This window comes from Stegostoma tigrinum, chromosome 27 (assembly GCF_030684315.1).
Source record: "Stegostoma tigrinum isolate sSteTig4 chromosome 27, sSteTig4.hap1, whole genome shotgun sequence".
Lineage (NCBI taxonomy): Eukaryota > Metazoa > Chordata > Chondrichthyes > Orectolobiformes > Stegostomatidae > Stegostoma > Stegostoma tigrinum.
The window spans coordinates 8,344,712-8,365,324 of record NC_081380.1 but is presented as its reverse complement, the minus strand read 5'-3'; the positions used below and the strand labels follow the sequence as shown (position 1 = coordinate 8,365,324).

General features: G+C 42.1%; 1 protein-coding gene across 5 annotated transcripts in view; it reads right to left on the bottom strand.

Moving 5' to 3' along the window:
* LOC125464406 (NADPH--cytochrome P450 reductase-like) overlaps positions 1 to 20,613 on the bottom strand; it is a 78,852-nt gene that overhangs the window by 44,017 nt on the left and 14,222 nt on the right. For 3 of the 5 annotated variants that reach the window (XM_059655526.1, XM_059655527.1, XM_059655528.1), the window contains exon 2: positions 7,700 to 7,910. In XM_059655526.1, the coding sequence (XP_059511509.1) occupies positions 7,700 to 7,910 (211 nt within the window). Of the gene's footprint in view, positions 1 to 2,771; positions 3,137 to 7,699; positions 7,911 to 10,751; positions 10,865 to 20,613 lie in introns of those variants that run through there. The other 2 variants (XM_059655529.1, XM_059655530.1) reach the window with 2 other exon arrangements.

Here is a 20,613-nt window from a genome sequence, read left to right as displayed (position 1 = left end):
CACTGCAGACAGAAATCAGTCTGAGGTTCACAGCAGCTATCACTCTCTCAGAGTTCATGACCCCAAAACCTTATGCTGTGGCCTCACTGGTCTGACCCACAAGTTGGGAAGCTCTGACCTGTGCCAACTACCTCGTGTGGTATTAAGTTACACATTCTAACCACTCTCTGCATGTGGAAGGGTGATCCAATTGAGGTGCTCAATATCACCTTCCATGGTCATAGGAGGAAAGACCAGATCAAGGAGGGGAAACAACCTGAAACCTAAGGGTAACACATTTGGGGATGCTGTCACAAAGCGCTTCAGACAGTGCCATGTGAAGCTGTTAAGTGCCATTTATAATACTACAAAATAAACAAAGACTGATCGATTCCGGTTATCCAGGAAGAAAGAGAATTAAGATACAGATCAGTCATAATATTATCAAATGGCAGAACAGGATCAAGAGGCTGACTACCCTACTTCTGATTAATTATATGACAGCTAAATCCTATATAAAAGAGGTGATGTCTATACTATTCAAATTTCCATTCAAGTTGGCTTCAGTCAGACAGAGCTAGGATGCAAGCAGCTGCCTTGGTCCATCATTTAAAACACTATTCAAATTATAGTCTTCTACCTTCTAGTCTCAACAATCTAGGTAATCAAACCCAAACAAGACCTATTTACTTTGTTTGCTGGCTTGGCTTGTTTGACGTTCGAAAAAGGTTTGGAAAAGGGCATCACCTTGTTAATGGATAAAATTCTAAATCAGAACAAGCTCTTCCCTGTGGGCCTAACAAGAGACTAGAAGTTTTCAACTTGCTATGCATGTGGATTAACTACCCTGACGTGCTAATCATTAATATGACCCATTCCCCACTACGTTCAACCTTGAACTCATGACGCTGCATCAAAATTCTGAAATCAATGTAAAAGATACTAACAATACGTCAAATGAATCGATCTCCATACAATGCAGAACACCACAGTTCAACAGTTCAAAGGTAGAGTAAATTTTATTCTAATAAATGCCAAGCTGTGTGACTATCACAGGGTATTTGAATTGACAGCCGTCTTCATATTTCTGTGCACACAGAACTGTGCATGGGGCGTCTCAAAGGCCTCTCACCTGCATGAGCAGTAGGTATCTGTTTTCCTTTTCTGTGATGACATTCAATTATATTAATCTTGATCAGAAGGGGGCCATTTAATTAGGAGACGACAGCATCTTTTTGCGCCACAATTCCTTGAGAACATGGATACCACTGGCAAGGCTGACAATTGTTGCTCATCCTTGATGCTGTTGAGCTATTTGGCCCTCTAGGCCATTCAAAAGGCAGATAAAGAATTAACCACATTACCGTGGGTCTAGAGTCACATGTATGCCAATCAAATACTGACAGATTTCCTTCCCTGATGAACATTAGTGAACCAGCCAGCTTCGGTGTCAATGGTTATGGGCTCACCATCGGAATAACTTTCTATATTTCAATTGATGGATCTGAACATTAGCCTGGGTCTCGGGATTACTTGTCCAGCAATATTGTGGCTACCTTTTAAAAAAGCATTTGCTCTTAACAAGCGATATTAATGACATTTTCACCAGTTTTGGTTTCTCCATGACGCCATGTATGCTATTTTGGAGCAAAAGACAGACAACAAGGTCAAGAGCTTAACACAATGAAATAAAAAGATGCTGAAATCTGTACTGTTTTGGTGTCAGACTGAGGGAGGTAGGTGGTGGAAAAGCTATGCATGTAACCAGAGAAGCTGCTTTCACAGTGCACCCCAAAGGCTAGATTACCTATTCTGCTGGAAATGCTAATTAAAAAAGCTTTAGAACATAATTTCTGACTCTGTAAAAAATGCATCAAATACAACAGCAGGCAGACTTCACTTCGATCTATTGCTATTTTGTACAATATGGTCATGCAGAGATCACCAAACAATGCTGGGCTGAAAGTCAAAGGATGAGAGAGATTTCTCTTCGCTCGAGATGACACAGTAGAGCTGGGGTGGATTGGGGGGAGGGGGGCAGCAAACAGTTACACGGTTAGTGGTCCCAACTTAACCTACATTTTGGTAGCTTGCTGCCCATCTGCACTGCAATGATTGGGTCTTCGGCTTTGCATGAAGACTTCGTATTTTAGATTTACCTAGCAGCACAAGGCTGAATCACTGGAACATGTTCAATGAAACTAGCAAAAATGCTCTGGCCTCCTTTAGTATCAATGCAGGGTTTTCAATTTGGATTACGGATTATGATTAACAGCATTACTGTTTCCCACATGTAACTGCATCTCTGCTTACAACAGCAGCCCAGGCCATGCAATCCATGAATTCCTATTCATACCAAACAAGAACAGTCAACACACTTGGAGAGGAGTAAATCCACAAATATTTTTCCCCCATCTAAACAATCCATTCCACAATTTTGTGCATTGGTCAATATCATAATGATGCAGCTGTAATTTTACACTTGGAAATCTTAAGGGGTTGGCTGTAATATGAAAATAGCACCAGAGGACAGATTCTTTAATGGGCAGACCCAAATAATGGCTTCTGGGAACTCAAAGCATCACACTGTCTGCTGGCATAGGATAAAGCTACTTTATTAGCTGTGCCTTGTCCATCCAGTACACATGATGCCGAGCAAGAATCGAATGGGAATTTTCAGAACCTATGACCATGAAATGTACTAGCACACGTTTAATGCAGAGCAGCAAATTCAGGCCATCTTTCTACTGCACTGTAGTGTTATGTTTCAGAAGTATTAAGCAAACACTAACCTGCTTAGGTCTACTTCATGCTGGCGAACAGAGAAAATACAGCCCATAGCTCCAGTTTCAGATTTCTCAGTCTATTATGCAAACTGCAGATTTGGCAGAATTGCACTCTATTTATGCTATGTTTCCACTGTATTCAGATGTTACAGACCATTCATCATTTCACAATCAAGATCCTTGTCTACAACAGTGAGAAAGTAAAGCCTCAATGACGCCCCTGAGGAATTTCTTATGCCAGGCGAACTGATTTGTGATCCATATTTACACTGTTACTGCAACCTTCACAAAATCCACTGACATTCAAGTGGTTGCATTAACAAATAATTACATTCTCTACTTGGTGGTGGCAGTGTCTTTCAGTGTATAAATCATTTTGCAATCTGCCCCTCTTCTGCACTTGTGTTTCCCTTAGCAACGGCTTCATCACATCCAATGACCTCTCGAGGAGAAAAAATAACTAAGCTGAAAGGCAGCTGTTTCAGGACTGAACAGAGGAGGCCTGCTGCTATGGTTACGTAATTCATCATAAAAGATTTCTATTCAAAACATATGTCCCCGTTCTTTTCAATGCCCCAGTGAATGATACATCACATCAAATGACCACCAAAAATAAAAATATCAGGCGAAAATCACCACATTTAAACCTACTAAACATTCGGTCGATGCTACTTATATGCAAAAACTAGAACAGGAATTGTTTTAATTACTTGGATTTGAACATGACTTGGGAGGAGACGGTAGCATGTAATAACCACCAGGCCAGACAAATGATATGGGGAGGAAGATCAAATTCTTGATGGAATCTGAATTCAGTGAATAATTCTGGAATTGAAAACCGGTTTCAGTAATGGGTGACCATACTATTCATTGCTGCAAAAGCAAAACAGGTTGACTAATGTCTCTAGGGAAGAAAATCTGCCGTCCTCACCAGATCTAACCTACAGGCCAACAGCAACACAGTTGGCTGTTAAATACTATCTGAAGCACCGCAGCAAGTTAGTCATTTCAAGGGACAATTAGGGATGGGCAACAAACAATGGCCTTGCTGCTCATGTCCACTCCCAGGAAAGAATAAGTGGGAAATGATGAATGGTACAAAACTGAGCTGACGACTTAATTGTAAGTGTTTACAAAGCACATACATACACACTCACTGACTCAGTCTCATGTGAAATGCAGTGGCCTCCAACTCTCTCCATGTTCATTTTTGACCAGAGCTGGCAAACAAGATTGCCTGGTAATCTAGAGGCAAGTCGCAATGAATTTTTTTTTCTTTTGAGCGAACAAGGGAGCTTTACAACGGGGTAATGTTAATCATGAATCTTACAGGAAAGTATTTCAGTTTGTACCAAAAAAGGTAAGTCAATTCCTGCAATTTCTTCTCTTGGTGTGTGACTGGGAAGTGCCAGAGGTCTCAGCACAACAATTCTGGAGGTTTTAGTTGAGTTAAATGAACTGAATGATGAAGTGGGTTAGACACAAGCTTTTACCATAATGTTGCAATGAAAGCCTATTGGGAGTTAAGGTACAATATGAAATATATTTTTGGGCAGTCACAGCACAATCTCACTGGATTATGGATAAGTATCAGCAATAATTGAAATGAAAAGGGGCACCAGACTTTGAATTTTTTAAAAAAAATCAATTCACAGGATGTCGCTGTTGCTGGTTGGGCCAGCACTTAATGCCCATTCACAGATACCATTGAGAAGGTAGAGGCAAGCCGTATTCTTGAACTATCACAGTCTATTTGGTGCAGGTACATTCTCAATGCTCTTAGGGAGAGACTTCTGAGATTTTAACTCAGCAGTACTGAAGAAACGGCAATATATTTCCAAGCCAGGATGTAGAGTGGTTTGGAGGGGAACTTGCAGGTGGTGGTGTTCCCATGCATCAGCTGCCCTTTCCTTCATAAATGGAAGTCATGCAGGTTTGGAAAGTACTACCTATGCAGCCTTAATTAGTTTCTGCTGTGCAATGTGTAAATAGCAACACTGCTGCTACTGTGGTGCCAGTCAAGCGGGCTGCTTTGTCCTGGATGGTGCCAAGTTTAATGTGTTGTTGGAGCTGTACTTATCCAGGCAAATAGGGAATATTCCATCACACTCCTGACTTGTTCCTTGTAGGTGGTGGACAGGCTTTAGGGAGTAGCCTCTGGCTTGTTCTTATTTGGTTAGTCATGTAACACTGCAGCAATAAGGTTCCTGGTTAATGATATTCCCCAGGATACTGATAGTGGAAATTCAGTGCTGGTGATGTCATTGAATAGCAAGGGCGATGCTTAGATTCTCTCTTGTTGGAGATGGTCATCACATTGTCTAAACGTAACTTGCCACTTGTCAGACAAACCTGGATATTGCACAGGTCATGCTGCATTTGAACATTGGCTGCATCAGCATCTGAGGAGACTCAAATGGCAACGAACATTGTGCAATCATCAGCAAATATCCCTACTTCTGACCTTATGATGAGGGAAGGTCATTGATGAAGCAGTTGAAGACAATTGGGTCTAGGACATTACCCTGAGGACTCCTGCACAGATGTCTTGGAGCTGGGATGAATAGCCTCCAAAAACTACAACCATATTCCTATGTGCCAAGTATGAGTCCAACTAAGTGGAGAGTTTTCTCCAATTCCCATAGACTCGAGCTTTGTCAGAGTTCCTTTCATGGCATGCTTGGGCAAAATATAGCCTTGATATCCAAGGAGAGTTACTCTTACCTCATCTGTGAAATTCAGCCTTTTTGTTCATATTTCAACTGAAGCTGCAATGAGATCAGGAGGTGAATGGCACTGGAAAGTCAGTGAGCAGGTTATTGTTAGGCAAGTGCTAATTGTTAGCACTGTAGGTGACACCTTCCGTCACTTTTACTGATCAAGAGTAGATTGATCGGCCAATAACTGGGCAGGGCTGATTTCTCCTGATTTTTGTGTATACAACACACCTGGGCAATGTTCAACATTGTTGGGTGGATGCCACTGTTGCGTACTGATTACAGCTTGGCTAGGGGAATGGTAGCTTCTGGAGTACAAATCTTCAATTCTATAGCTGGAACATTGTCAGTGCCCATTGCCTCTGCAGGATTCAATGCCTCAAACCATTTTCTGTTATCACCTGGAGTGAATGGAACTGACTGAAGACCAGCAACTGAGAGGCTAGGAGGAAGCACTGATGGATTGGCCACTTGGCTGATGACCGATGCAAATGTTTCAGCCTGATTTTTTCATGATGAGTTGGGCTCCATCATCATTAAGGATGGGGACATCTGTATAGTCTCCTCCTCCAGAGGGCTAGTTAATTGTCCACTACTATTCACAACTAGATGTGGCAGGTCTGCAGAGGTTACAGCTAAGCCGTTGGTTGTGAAATTACTTAACTCCATCTATTACTTGCTGCTTCTGCTGTTTGATAGACAAGTAGTCTGGTGTTGTAGCGTCATCAGGTTGATTCCTTATTTTAAGGGATGCCTAGTGCAGCTCCGGGCCACAGCCTCCTGCATTCTTCATTGAAGCACGGCTGACCTTGTGGCTTGATGGCAGTAACAGAGTTGGTATATGCCGGGACATGAGATTGCAAATTGCGTGGGAGTACCATGCAGCTGCTGCAGCAGACAAAAATTGGTGGAGGGACAGGGAGTGGTCAGAAAGCAGGACGGCTGCAGAAGGAATTGGACAGGCGAGGAGAGAGAGGGCAAAGAAGTGGCAGATGGAACACAATTGGGAATGTGTGAAGTTATGCGCTTTGGTAAGAAGAATAGATACGCATATTATTTTATAATTGGGGAAAGGCTGCAAAAATCTGAAGCATAATCTGAAACTTGCGAATCTAGTTCAGGATTCTGAATCAAATTAGGTTTTATTAAAGTTTTAGAATTAAGATTTTTATTGAATTCAAATTCCAGATTCTGCCATGGTGAGATTTGAAACCAGGTTTTCAGAACATTAGAGAAGGCAAGAGAAAATGCAAGATACAACAGTCTGGAGATGAGAAGGTTGTGAAGTGACCTCATTACAACAAGCAAAATGATGGGGTTGACAGGGTCAATCTGGGAAACCAGGCCTACTCTCCGGAGTTCTAGATTCCTTATCCATTGCTAAATTTCAACTAAATCTGGGCAGATCCCTATCTGCACGTATCCAGCTGGAGTCAGGCCTCAGATAACTTGCTACATTCCCAAATAGCCAAAATGCTCCTCTCAATTGCTGTTCAGTGCCTCCCATGATCCCCCACTCCCTCCTGTATGTTACATAGCTTGTATTCGTTTACACACTGAGTGCGCTATATTACAGCATGCAAACATAACAGAGTTGAATTACAGCAATAAAAAGTGCAACAATAAAAAGGAACAAGAACACACCAGGAGACATACAAGCAAGAATTACAGAAAAAGGAGAGCATTAAGTTATTGAAATACCTTTCAACCACAAAGTAAGGGGTGTTTTAAAGAAAAAGTTCAGAAAGGAAAAGAACAAATCCTTATACTTTATGAATCTTTAAACATAAGCAGTGGGATCAAGGCACATCACATGACTGTTATGTAACAAACTTTGACACCAAGCCATAAAATATGATATTAGGGCAAATAGTTAAAAGTATGGTTAAAGAGGTAAGAAGTTTTGAAGACCACTTTAAAAGGAGAGAGGGCGGGGGGGGATAAAAACAAAAAGGAAATTCCAGATCCTTGGCAGTTAAAGACATAGCCATGGGGAAATGGAGGTGATGCTGAGGTGGAAATCGACAGGCAGACTTAGTGACAGAGCTGATAAGTGCGGTCAAATATGGATCGGGTTTGAAAACCAATCTGCTTCAATTTCAGAGACTTTCCAGAGATTGAAAGAGACTAAACTAGTTACCCCCCCCACTCCTCCTTTATGAGGAGCTCCACTGGACATTTAATTAAGACTCTGGGAATTTTTGTTGAAACACTTACTGTGGCTGGATTGTTCTGTAATCTGGGATATCCACTTTTTTCTTTCTGAAGAAAAACCAGTAGATTGCAAACCCAGCAATAAGGGAGAACAGAAAGATGTCCAGCATACTGAAGAATGATTCTTCCACTGCCACTGGAGACTCAGCAGCATCATCTGCTGTTGATGCCCCAAATTCCACTTCAGATGAATCCATGTTCTTTGCTGACAGAACTGCCAAAACAAGAAACAAATGGTCAGTCTTGGGAAATGATGATTTTGGCTTTTATAGTTTAGATTTTAGAACACAGAACATAGAACATAGAAAAATATAGCACATTACAGGCCCTTCGGCCCGCAATGTTGTGCCGTGGAATAATCCTAATCCAAAAATAAAATAAACTAACCTACATTCCCCTCAATTCACTGCTGTCCATGTGCATGTCCAGCAGTCGCTTAAATGTCACTAATGACTCCGCTTCCACGACTACCACTGGCAAAGTATTCCATGCACTCACAACTCTCTAGGTGAAGAACCTCCCTCTGACGTCTCCTCTATACCTTCCCCCTAACACCTTAAAACTATGACCCCTTGTGGCAGTCAATCCTGCCCTGGGGTTAAGTCTCTGGCTATCAACTCTATCCATGCCTCTCAATACGTTGTACAACTCGATCAGGTCACCTCTCTTCCTCCTTCTCTCCAGAGAGAAAAGTCTGAGCTCAGTCAACCTCTCCTTATAAGAGGAGCCCTCCAGTCCAGGCAGCATCCTGGTAAACCTCCTTTGCACCCTCTCCAAAGCCTCCACATCTTTCCTATAATAGGGCGACCAGAACTGGACACAATATTCCAAGTTTTCTAACAAACTTTGTTTTCTGAAATCATCATTTCCAAAAGGTTGGCAGGATGTGATATTTAGCAGAGGCTACACAAAATCAGGAAGTCACACTTGTTGAGCTAACCCACGCACAAAGGGTGCGGAGGATGAAACAGAACATTTCTACTTGCTAGGGAGACTACAAACTAGGGGTTAACAACAAAAAAAGAGTCAATAGTAGAAACAACATGGAATTTCAGAGAAACGTCTTTATCCAAACAAATCATGGTTGCATTGTGGAACCAGTTATCTAATTAATGGCTGGGGCAAACAGAACAGATATATTCAAGGGGCTGCTGGAAAAGTACAGCAAACTTTGACGAGCAATCTTGACAAACTTGCAAAAACTATATCCCTGAAATACGGCAAAGTTTACTGTATTATTTTGTCCAATTATTAGTTTACATTAAAATTTATTTACCTCAATGTAAATATACTTGCTGTTAAAACTGAATGGCCACATGAAATATCAACATTTAATTAAATTTTGAGTCAATTTCTCCTCAAATTCCATGACCTACTGGAACATCAGAGTAGTCATTTGAGGCTACAAGTGGAAAGGCTCTCCGTCGGTAAGTTTTATTTAAGGTAAAGATGCATGATTATTTAAATCACTTAAATACAGTAAATAAAGTATAACAAATGATGCGTACACCCTCCACATTACACTTCTGTAACATAGTGTGCATTTTTACCTTTATTATGAGCACTTCTTTAATTATCTGGACTATTTGATCAATCAGCACACTCCTGGTCCCATTAATGTCAGACAATAAAAAGTCTGCTGTACTTGAGGGAATAAGGGGTATGAAGACATGCTAAGATTCGAGGAAGTAAGGGAAGGGGAGGTGCATACGGATTTAAACTATTTGAGCCAAATGTCTATACTGTAAATTCTATGCAATATTCCTGACATTAAAAAAACCCAGTTACAATAAACCCCACCGACCCATCACCCAAATTTCTTCCTCCTGCTGTATGTGGCAATTAAAACGGTAGAAGTGAAAATGCCAGCTTTGCACTGCTTGGCTACAAGTTTAGGTTCAATTGGAGATTTTCACATCCTGCTAAATTGACAAAACACTCATATGCCACAATTCAAAGCAGGTTTATTCAACAATGACTTGGCAGAATAAATAGGGAAATGACATTTCACAAACTCAAAAGACAAAAAAAAAACCCTTAGTCATGAATAAGCAATTCTGGGCTCCAATATTCTCAACTATTTTAAATCCTCAAGTAAAAGCCACAGCTGCCATGCAGAACTGAAACTGCAAGCATGCACTGGACACAACTTTATGGTGAGAAGAGAAACAATAGCACTTGATTGGAGTATTACTGGAAAAAGAACATTTTGTTGAAGTCTGATATCTTACGCTTATTTGGGCAATTCACAAGAAATACCAAAGTAAAAAGTAAACAATTTTTACGCAGCGTGTAAGGAGACTGCTGATTGCCAGAGGTATTGCCATGGAGAATGCACCAGTCAATGAATGACAAACAGTCAAACTGCCAATTTTTGTTTAAATTTTTACTACAGGCAGACTGACTCGAATTGGTTGAGGCATTACCCAAAGAAACAATCCAGAGAACAGTATCATCTATTTTGTTGAGTCAAGATAGGCAGTATGTGTGCCCGCTTTCCTGTCTGTAAGGATGGGTGACAACCCTGTGTATTAATACGTAGCTACCAGCAAACACAACTGCCTTACAGTCAGTGGCAAAATCTGAAAGATAGCATCTCCAACAGTGCAGTTGACCCTTAATGCTACATTGGATTGGGAGTCACATATGAAGTGGGTTTGATCCCACAATTGCCTGTTTCTGAACGTGCTAACTTGTGAGTCATGGTTGACAGATACCATAACTGAAATAAAACACTGACTTGGAGAAATATAAACAAGCTTAAAAGAGTGCTGAAACAGGTAGAAATATTACAAGTTATTTAGTATATTAAAAAACGTTACCAGTAATCAGCATACTTCAGTTTAGTGGGTCATCTTGTACCAGTACAGAAAAAAAATCAAAGTTCAAGCATGGCCACTGCAGAAAGGTTACGTTTAAGCTAACTCAAATTGATCATCAGACAATGGTTCAAACCATAATGTCTGTCTCCATTGTAGGTTGGCACCTCTATTTGTTACAGCAAACCTTCTCATTTCCATCCCCAACCCCATTTCACAAGAGTGAGCACACATACTTCAAGGCAAGAGAGAGAGACGGCTGATAAACCACTTGAGTCTCAAGCATAAAATCTCCAGCTATCTGCAAATGCTGTTGACGTAGATCTGCGTTGAGTAACTGAAGGCAGAATGTAGCCTCTGCTGGCTTTTCTTTTCAGCTTTACTTCAACAAAACAGTGCTGAGTCATGCCAGACAGGCAGTTTTGCAGGGCCAGGAAAAACACAAGTCATCCATTCGAAGTATCCAGATCTCAGATGCGTGCCCAGGAAATCGGAACAGTAACCTGCAGGTGGTGATATACAACTCCATATACAAGCACGGGCAACTAGGGATGGACAACAAACACTTCAGCTGTAGATGTCTCCCAAATTAAAGAACAAATAATAAAGATCTGTCAACGTTGACAATTCTGGCTGTCCTATTTAAAGAGGTTTTCAAGGACTAGTCAACTTTTATCACTGATTTGCACTGAAAAATGAACCTTATTTAACAATTAGAACCAGAATAAAAAATATCAGTAGCCACATTAACACTAAACCATCAAGTTAACGCTTTATAATAAAGACTAACAACTAGGAAAGTTATTTAGAACAACAGAAAAGTTAGAGCAAAGAACAAGACCATATAGCCTATCATAGCTGAATAACTAGCCACCCATTCTAATCCCACCTACTGATACCTGGTTCTCAACCTTGCAAGTTACAGCAGTCCAGAACAGGTTCCTTTTAAATGAGTTTTTGTCTCAATCAAAAAGGGGGCAGTAGATCCCATACACCCTCTACCCTCTGGGGCACAAAAAGATTTTCTTTATATCTCCTCTCGGCCTCCTATCAATCATGTCAATCCTGCCACTGCTTGCCTTTGACCTCTAGGCTAGGGGAACATACATCTTCCCTGACACTTCATCCAAGCCCCTCATTTATTTGTATACCTGAACTAAGTCACCCCTCAACCTCCTTGAGAAATACAGCTCAAGCCTGTTCAATCTTTCCTCACTCCTACAACTTTCAAGTCCCGAAATTCCCGTCAATCTCCTTTGTACTCTTTCAACAGTGTGATGTCCTCCCTGCAATGGTGACCAGAACTAAACAAAACTCCAACTGTTGCCTGAACCAGTATCATATTTTCAGCATCACATCCCTGCTCTTGTATTCAATACCATGCCCAATGAAGAAAAATGTCTGTCAGGGCTTCTTTACCACCTTACCTACCTGTGCTGCAAACTCAAGGACCTGTCTTCCAAGGTCTCACTTCTATCCCTCTCAACATCCTCCCATTTATTACATTTCCTTGCTTTCTTTGCCTCCCTCAAACACAATCTCAGTTCTCTGGATTTAAATTCTAGTTACCAATCTTTTGCTCCCTGAACCAAACCATTGACAACATTCTACAGTCAACAACTGACTGAATTAGGCCAGTGATGGTAGTAAGTTCTGTAAGTTGTCTTACAGACTGCCCAAAACACCAGGGTCACTTGACCTGAAACGTTAACTCTGATTTCTCTCCACGGATGCTGCCAGCTTTTCAGCTGTTTCAGCTTTTCCAGCAATTTCTGTTCTTGTTTCAAGAATGATGCAAATAGCCACAAAAGCAGACCAACACAAGGATAATAAAATTGTGGTCATTTATTTTGTTGCTATTTGTGCAAATTAACAACCACTTTTTCAACATTATTATAATAGCTACACCAAAAAAAGTACTTATTGACTATAAAATGCTTCCGGAGGTCATGAAAAGGTGCTATACAAACTTTCTTGCATATCCTTTTAGTAAAGTCAAAACCTGCACTCCAATTATCATAAAAGCTATCTACCACTGTAGTTCCACATTCAATTACACTTCAAAATGACCCTGGGCTAAACATAGTTCAAACTCATCACGTGCCCAACTTGAATAGTGTCAGCAATTTCAATATGTATTGGCACATTACCGTGGCACAGTGCTTCATGTCTGCTTTAGTCACAAAATCTTTGTGCACAAGATTAGGAATCATGTGGCTAATTAATATTGCAGGGTTTTATGCCCCTCTCCTCACGAACTAAACAGAGCAAAGGAGACCTTGAGTTTCCATTTTTAGAATTGTTTTTATTACATAAATGAGAGTGATGGAAGAGAAAGTGAACTAGTTACACAATCAGTCCAGAGGTACATGCTGCACAATAAGGAATTTGGACGCGTTATCACCACAAGATCCTAAATAAATTTGGTACTGTGCAATCTTGGTGCATTTTTTAAAAAATGAGGCAAAGGTGAATTCTTTAAGCGTGTCTTGGGTGGTGGGGTCTCCTCCCACCCACCCTCCTGCAAAAATTCCATCCCCTATTCCCAATTCCTCCGCATCTGCTCCCAGGATGAGACATTCCACTCCCGCACATCCCAGATGTCCAAGTTCTTCAAGGACCGCAACTTTCCCCCCACAGTGGTCGAGAACGCCCTTGACCGCGTGTCCCGCATTTCCCGCAACACATCCCTCACACTCCGCCCCCACCACAACTGCCCAAAGAGGGTCCCCCTCATTCTCACACACCACCCCACCAACCTCCCGATACAATGCATCATCCTCCGACACTTCCGCCATCTACAATCCAACCCCACCACCCAAGACATTTTTCCATCCCCACCCCTGTCTGCTTTCCAGAGAGACCACACTCTCCGTGACTCCCTTGTTCACTCGACACTGCCCTCCAACCCCACCACACCTGGTACCTTCCCCTGCAACTGCAGGAAGTGCTACACTTGCCCCCACACCTCCTCCCTCACCCCTATCCCAGGCCCCAAGATGACTTTCCATATTAAGTAGAGGTTCACCTGCACATCTGCCAATGTGATATACTGTATCCATTGTACTTGGTGTGGCTTCCTCTACATTGGGGAAACCAAGCGGAGGCTTGGGGACCGCTTTGCAGAACACCTCCGCTCGGTTCGCAATAAACAACTGCACCTCCCAGTCGCAAACCATTTCAACTCCCCCTCCCATACTTTAGATGACACGTCCATCACGGGCCTCCTGCAGTGCCACAATGATGCCACCCGAAGGTTGCAGGAACAGCAACTCATATTCCGCTTGGGAACCCTGCAGTCCAATGGTATCAACGTGGACTTCACCAACTTCAAAATCTCCCCTTCCGCCACCGCATCCCAAAACCAGCCCAGTTCGTCCCCTCCCCCCACTGCACCACACAACCAGCTCAGCCTGTCTCTGCCTCCCTAACCTGTTCTTCCTCTCACCCATCCCTTCCTCCCACCCCAAGCCGCACCTCCATTTCCTACCTACTAACCTCATCCCACCTCCTTGACCTGTCCGTCTTCCCTGGACTGACCTATCCCCTCCCTACCTCCCCACCTATACTCTCCTCTCTACCTTCGGTCCGCCTCCCCCTCTCTCCCTATTTATTCCAGAACCCTCATCCCATCCCCCTCTCTGAAGGAGGGTCTAGGCCCAAAACGTCAGCTTTTCTGCTCCTGAGATGCTGCTTGGCCTGCTGTGTTCATCCAGCCTCACACTTTATTATCTTGTCAAATTGTATTTTTGATTTATTATTATCACACGTAGCTCAGTGCAGTGAAAAGTTTTGTTTTGAGTGCAGTACAGGCAGACTAGACCATACAAAGTGTATTTGCATAATAGAACAGAGTAAGGAATACACAATGTTACAGCTACAGAGAAGAACGAACAAGATCAACACTTAAATTTAAAAGTTAAGTGGTCCACTCAGAAATCTATTAATAGCGGGGAAGAACTTGTTTGTGTCTGTTGGTCTGTGTGTTTAAGTTTCTGTATCTTCTGCATGACAGAACAGGTTGGAAGAGGTTGTAATCAGATGGGAGGTGTCTTTGGTGATATTGGTTGCCTTCCCAAGGTAACAGGAAGTTTAGATGGAGTCAGTGAACAGCTTCCTTATCAGGAGATGGGACGGAGGCATCCAATATGGCAAAGGCCAAGACTGACGATGCCTACTTGGACAACAACACAAGTGGTCAAGGTTATATTTTTCTAATGTAGGAGACAGAGTGAAGTAAGCTGCATCAGCATTCACATCACACTGATGTACATTGAATTGCAAGTTGGCAATGCTGATTGATTGGAGTTAGCAAGAACTGCAGATGCCGGAGTCAAAGTCAATACGGGATGACCAACCCACCAATCTCCACATCTAGTGTATCATCCTTCGCCACTTCTGCCACCTGTAATCAGACCCCACCACTGAAGAGATGTCGCCCTCCCCACCCCTATCTGCCTTTCGTAAGGACTGCTCTCACCTCAACTCCCTCATCCAGCCCACACGTCCCACCAACCCCACTACATCTGGCATCTTTCCCTGCATCTGCAGGAGGTATTAGACCTGACCCCGCACCTCTCCCCTCCATCCAAGGCTCCACACAATCTTTCCAAATCCAACAGGCATTCACCTGTACATCCTCCAACCTGGTCTACTGTATCTGCTGCTCCCGATGTAGAGGAGACCACAACGGTGAGACTAAGCGCAGACTCAGTGACCAATTCATGGAGCATCTGTGCTCTGTACACAATAATCAACACCACCTTCAAGTCACCAACCATTTTAACTCCCCCTCCCATTCCCTGGGTGATATATCCACCCTGGGCCTCCTCTAGCGCCACACTGATGTCACATGCAAACTGGAGGAGCAGCACCTAATATGCCTTGGGAGCCTACAGCCTGACGGCCTCAAATAGAATTCACCAGTTTCAAAATCTCCCCATCCCCATCCTCATCCCACATCCCACCCTCCCTCTCACCCCCATCTCCTTGACCTGACCCAACCTGTCCATCTTTACCACCTATCCGCCTCAGCCTTCCCACTGACCAATCTCTACTATCCTCTATCTACATCCACTTATCACCATTCCACCTACCTTCCCCCAGTCCCACTTTCCCCCTCTATGTGTTTCTGTGCTCCCTTCCCCCTCCCCAGTCCTGATGAAGGGTGTAAACTCAAAACGTTGACTTTCCTGCTCCTCTGATGCTGCCTGACCTACTGTGTATATTCAGCTCCTCACTGTATTGACTCTGACTAATTATCAGATATCTCATATCTGAAGACACACAACCAACAAATTTCTTTCCCCCAAACCTCTGGAGTGATTATTAATTTAAATAATACAGACAAGCCAATGGATAAGTCAAAGTTTGCCAGAGCTTCATGAGACAGATTGCCAGACTTCAGTTTGAATACCCTATTCGATGGTTGAAACCACTGGCATGCTCTATTTAAAATGGATAAGAAAAGGATAAACAAGCCAATCAACTAATTGGAGGAAATTCTTTGCAATTTCTTTTGCTTAGCCATTACAGATAAATACCCCTTGTAAATACAGTGCCCATGGAAAAGGTCACACTACCCAGATGACGATATAAAACCACACACCACTTGAAAACAAGGAGTGGGGGGGAGAAAAGAAATGTTTCACTAAGTTTGGCAGGGAGCAAATGAGTCAAAACTCAGAGACTTGGATACAGTGAGCATCAAAATTTTAAGGAAGTACTTTCAACCCTGAAGCAGCTGGAATCACATTACAAACACAGATCTGCTCTTTCAATTCACTCAGGAAATTAATTGCAAATGGATGGAAAGTAATTTTTATGGTGGCAGTAACTGATCTCCAGCTTCACTGACACCAGATGCTTGGTGCACTACTTTTCAGATAATAAAACAAGCAAGTTCATGCATCACAATGTATCCTGGCTACAATTGTAGACGTGCATTATTAGCATCAAGATTCACCCAAAAAAGACGAGCAAGGAAGGCGAATCATCCAACTGCAGTTCATCCATTCAGAAGTACTATACAACTTCCACATCACAAGCCCTGCCCCAGTTAGCACCACGATGCAGGGTTTTGGCCTCCACCTTTCCACTATTTCAAGTATTGCGTTTTCTTTAAGAAAATACTTTCCAAGTTCAATCCTACATTAGCTTGATACAAAATGTTTCCTTTCCTTCTGCCATGGTTTAGATTGAAGTAAAGCTCTGGATTTAATTTTTCCAGTATCTAATGTACCAGTGTAAAAACTACCTTTCAGTCCCTATTTCTCTCAGTTTTGAAAGTCAGTTTCCTAAACCAGGGAAGTTGGAACAACGTGGTGTCCTTGCTGTTGGTTTTCATTTCTCAACCAGAAAGCACTTACACCCACAGAATTACTGAAAATAGACTAGCTGCTATGTCCCACAGGAGCATCCCACTTCATTTCACCATATCAATATAAATTTTGCATTCCTTACTCCTGCCCCTCATCTAGCTTTCCCTCCAACGATCACAGCATGGAGGTTGGCAATATGGCAGAAAATGTCAACTGTGACAATGAATCAGATACCCGTTTAAAGGTAGAGCCGCAGCAAATGACTCGAGTGCTTTCTAAAGTGCTCTGCACTGTATTCGTTCCCATGTTGCAATACATGGGCAGTTTAAAACTCTCCCCAGCAAACAGCTGCAATGACAGCCCTGTCCTTACTCCTGGACAGCTGCTTCAGGTCTAACGCCTCGGTTGTGGCTACAGCTCATCAGCACGTCTACAGCAATTGCTTCACTTACTGCAACTTCTTGCAACGTGAAGGGAATTGATCAGCAGATTGACTAGTTGCAAGTGCGACTATAATAACTGTGCATGTTGTTGCAAGGTTGAATATGGTTCTTTCTACAGCACTGATTCAGAAAGGATTCCAAAATACTGAAAGGAAGACTGGGACAGAATACTGGTATTGTGTAGATAAGGTGATAGAGGAGTAACTAAAATTAATTAATTGAGTGTACTGCTCAGACAGCACCAATAAAGCTTCCTTTGGGCTTCTACAATCTCAACTCTAACAAGTCCACTCACTTTTCAGCAGGATTCCAAAACTCCAAAGTTATGGCGAGTGAGTGAAAGAAGCTCCAGGAAAATTACTGCAAAGCATCTCTCCAATAGAATTATACCAACTGCATTAAAAAAGGATTCAAGGCTCGACTATGTTTATGTATTAGTTTAGCCTATAGGAGTTTCAGCACCAGAGGGGATGAGGGGATTCCCCACTTCTCTCTCCCTCTCCACCCCACCTCTAGTTGCCAGTCACTGTAAAAAAGTGCTGAGTGGACAGATGAACATAGAATTGAACCCATATGCCTCCCCAGCAGTGAGAACCACCCATCCACACACATGATCAAGGTTTCCAAGTTATGAATGACATTTGGAGCCATTACTAGTTACCCACAAAAGTGGTATTTCTGTGAGGAATTAATACATTTTTCCTAGAAAGGAATGAAGGGAAGAAAAAAAAAGCTAACAATAATTGTCCATTTAGTTTATTTCTTGAACACAAGAGATGGGTGACCATTTAAGGAATTTTAACTGCAATCAGAAACTTGGTATATCTATATGTCACATTATAAATATTGCAAAACTTTAGCTATGTAATAGATATCTGTAATCTAATATGTGTTATAATGCTTATCCCCAGCCCTGCCCATCTGATTTGTAAATCTTGCGTAACCAACTCAAATGTATGACAAACTTTTCAATCTTCAACACTCACTCTACTTTAATTTGAGTAATTCCAAACTACAAGAATTTGCACAAGATAACGTGAACTGCTCATAATGAAAAACACATGGAATTGGTAACCCACTGGGTCCACAAGAAGCTCTTAACAATAGTCTTACTCTTGGCTCCAATTTTCTACACTAATTTAGTCGGTCACAGATAACGTCAGTTATTATTTATGCTGACAGGATGTGCAAACTATAACAAATCCTGAGAATTTTACTGCGTAAATTAAACTATCTGGTGCTAATACATGATATAGAGGTAATTTCATTATCCACAGTAAAAGAATAAACCCAATTGAAATCAACACATTCACTAAGATGGAGAAGGAAACAAAAAGAGGTACAAGATTTATGAAAAGCGGAGGGAAAGCAATTGGCCTCCAACAGCCACAACCATCTTCTTTTGAGATAGGCATTGGAGAGACTGCTCCGTTCCCCTTGGCGTCAATTTTACTGGGACTCCTCAATACCCCAGTCAAATGCTGCCTTGACATCAAAGGTGGTCATTCTCACCTTGCCTCTGGGATTCTGCTCTTTCCTCCCTGTTTGGACTAAGTCTGCAATAAGGTCTGGAGCTGGATGGTCCTATCAGAACCCCTGGCTGGGAAAGGTTTGCAAAGAATCAGATGTGGGTGTTGTTGGCTTGGCCAGGGTTTATTGTACATCTCTAGTTACCCTTGTCTTAAGCTGATTTCTTAAACTACTGCTGTTGATTTGATGAATAGCCTACTTGTGAACAAGTGTGATTTAATAAATTTAACAACACACATCAACTTGCTGATGATCCAGAACAGACTGACGAGTGGTGTTTGGTTTAACTGCTTTGTGGACACCGCACACCTCAGCAAGTCTACACTTTCAGTTAGATAGGCGTGTTGTAGCTGATCTGAAACATCTTGATTGGAGATGCAACCAGGTTAGGAGCACAAGCCTTTAAGAACAGCAAATTGCAATGGCGGGGGCTTACATTTGTTGTATCTGGTAAACGTAACTATCTTTTGATATCACATGGTATGAACTGAATTGGTTGAAGATTGGCTTACGATGGTGGGGACCTCAGGAAGAGTTGGAGAGGCATTATTCACTCAGCAACATTGACTGAAGATAGTCAGAAACAATGTGTCATGTCTTTTACTCTCAAGTATTGGGCTGTACCATCTGAGGATGAAGATGCATGTGGAGCTTTCACCTGTTGGCTGATTAAATTTCCACCATGATTCATAGATGATTAGACAGGTCTTCAAAATTTGGATCAGTGTCATTGGCTGGAGGATCACTCAGCTCCACGCATGTTAATTCTATTGTTTCACTGGGTTGGTACCAAACTTCAGACACACCTGCCATTGCTTCTGACATGCTGTTCTATACTGAATCAAGGTTAACTCCCAGACTAATTGGTCAGGAATGTGCTGGGCCATATAGGTTAGGGTAGAATGCAGTAAAATTGCAATCCATTGAATTGGAACAGATATTAAAAGGAGCTTCAAGGCGGCAGAGGAAACCTTTGTGTCCCAACGTGCCAAGAAACATGCTTAGACATAAAAAAGAAAAATGGTGGTGCGGTAGATGACAAAAGTAGACTTTTCAATTTGTTGACACCACATAATAGCCTCACTTTGTTCAGTGAAAAATTTTGAAAAAGGACTGGAGCAAGTGCTGATAAAAAAACTCAATCCTTTTCTGTTTAGTGTAAGAGGCTGCTGTGTCATAAATGCGGTTGAAGATTTTTCAGAAATTTGTGCTCTGGAGTAAAGTACCAGCCTTTGCAATTTTAGCCAGGCAAAATAGTAAGCATTCATCAGACTCTTCAGAATTGCCAGGATGATAACCTTCCCTTTCTTCCACTGATGTATCTTGCGCATCTTTCTGATCCTTATCTCAAAAAAGAACACTGATGGTCAGTCAGGTGGTTTGGTAAAAAAAAGACTCACTCTACAGTCCCGTTACAAGGCAGCAGGTCTACGATGCTATTCATATTGACACAGGCCACAGCAGTCCCTTGATGGCTTTTTGCAGCATTACACTTGCCATTTTTAAAAATAATAATAAAAAAACAACAATCTGGTAAAGCAGTCCTTTGTCATCAGTGTTAAAAACGTCTCTTGATGTATACTCTCTCAGAAGGTTAGTGAGACCATTTTACAAGCTCACCTGTGACTCCACACTAGAGTTTGAGTGGCCAAATTCCACTCTAAATAATTTGCTTGTCCACGCAAGTTCAGCTAATCTGGAGTTATCAGTCTAGTCTATCAGCTTATCACTGACACCCTTACATGGTATTTCTGGTTCTGCTGTGGGAATGGCCAACACCTTCACCACGACTGGAGCTCGGGGCT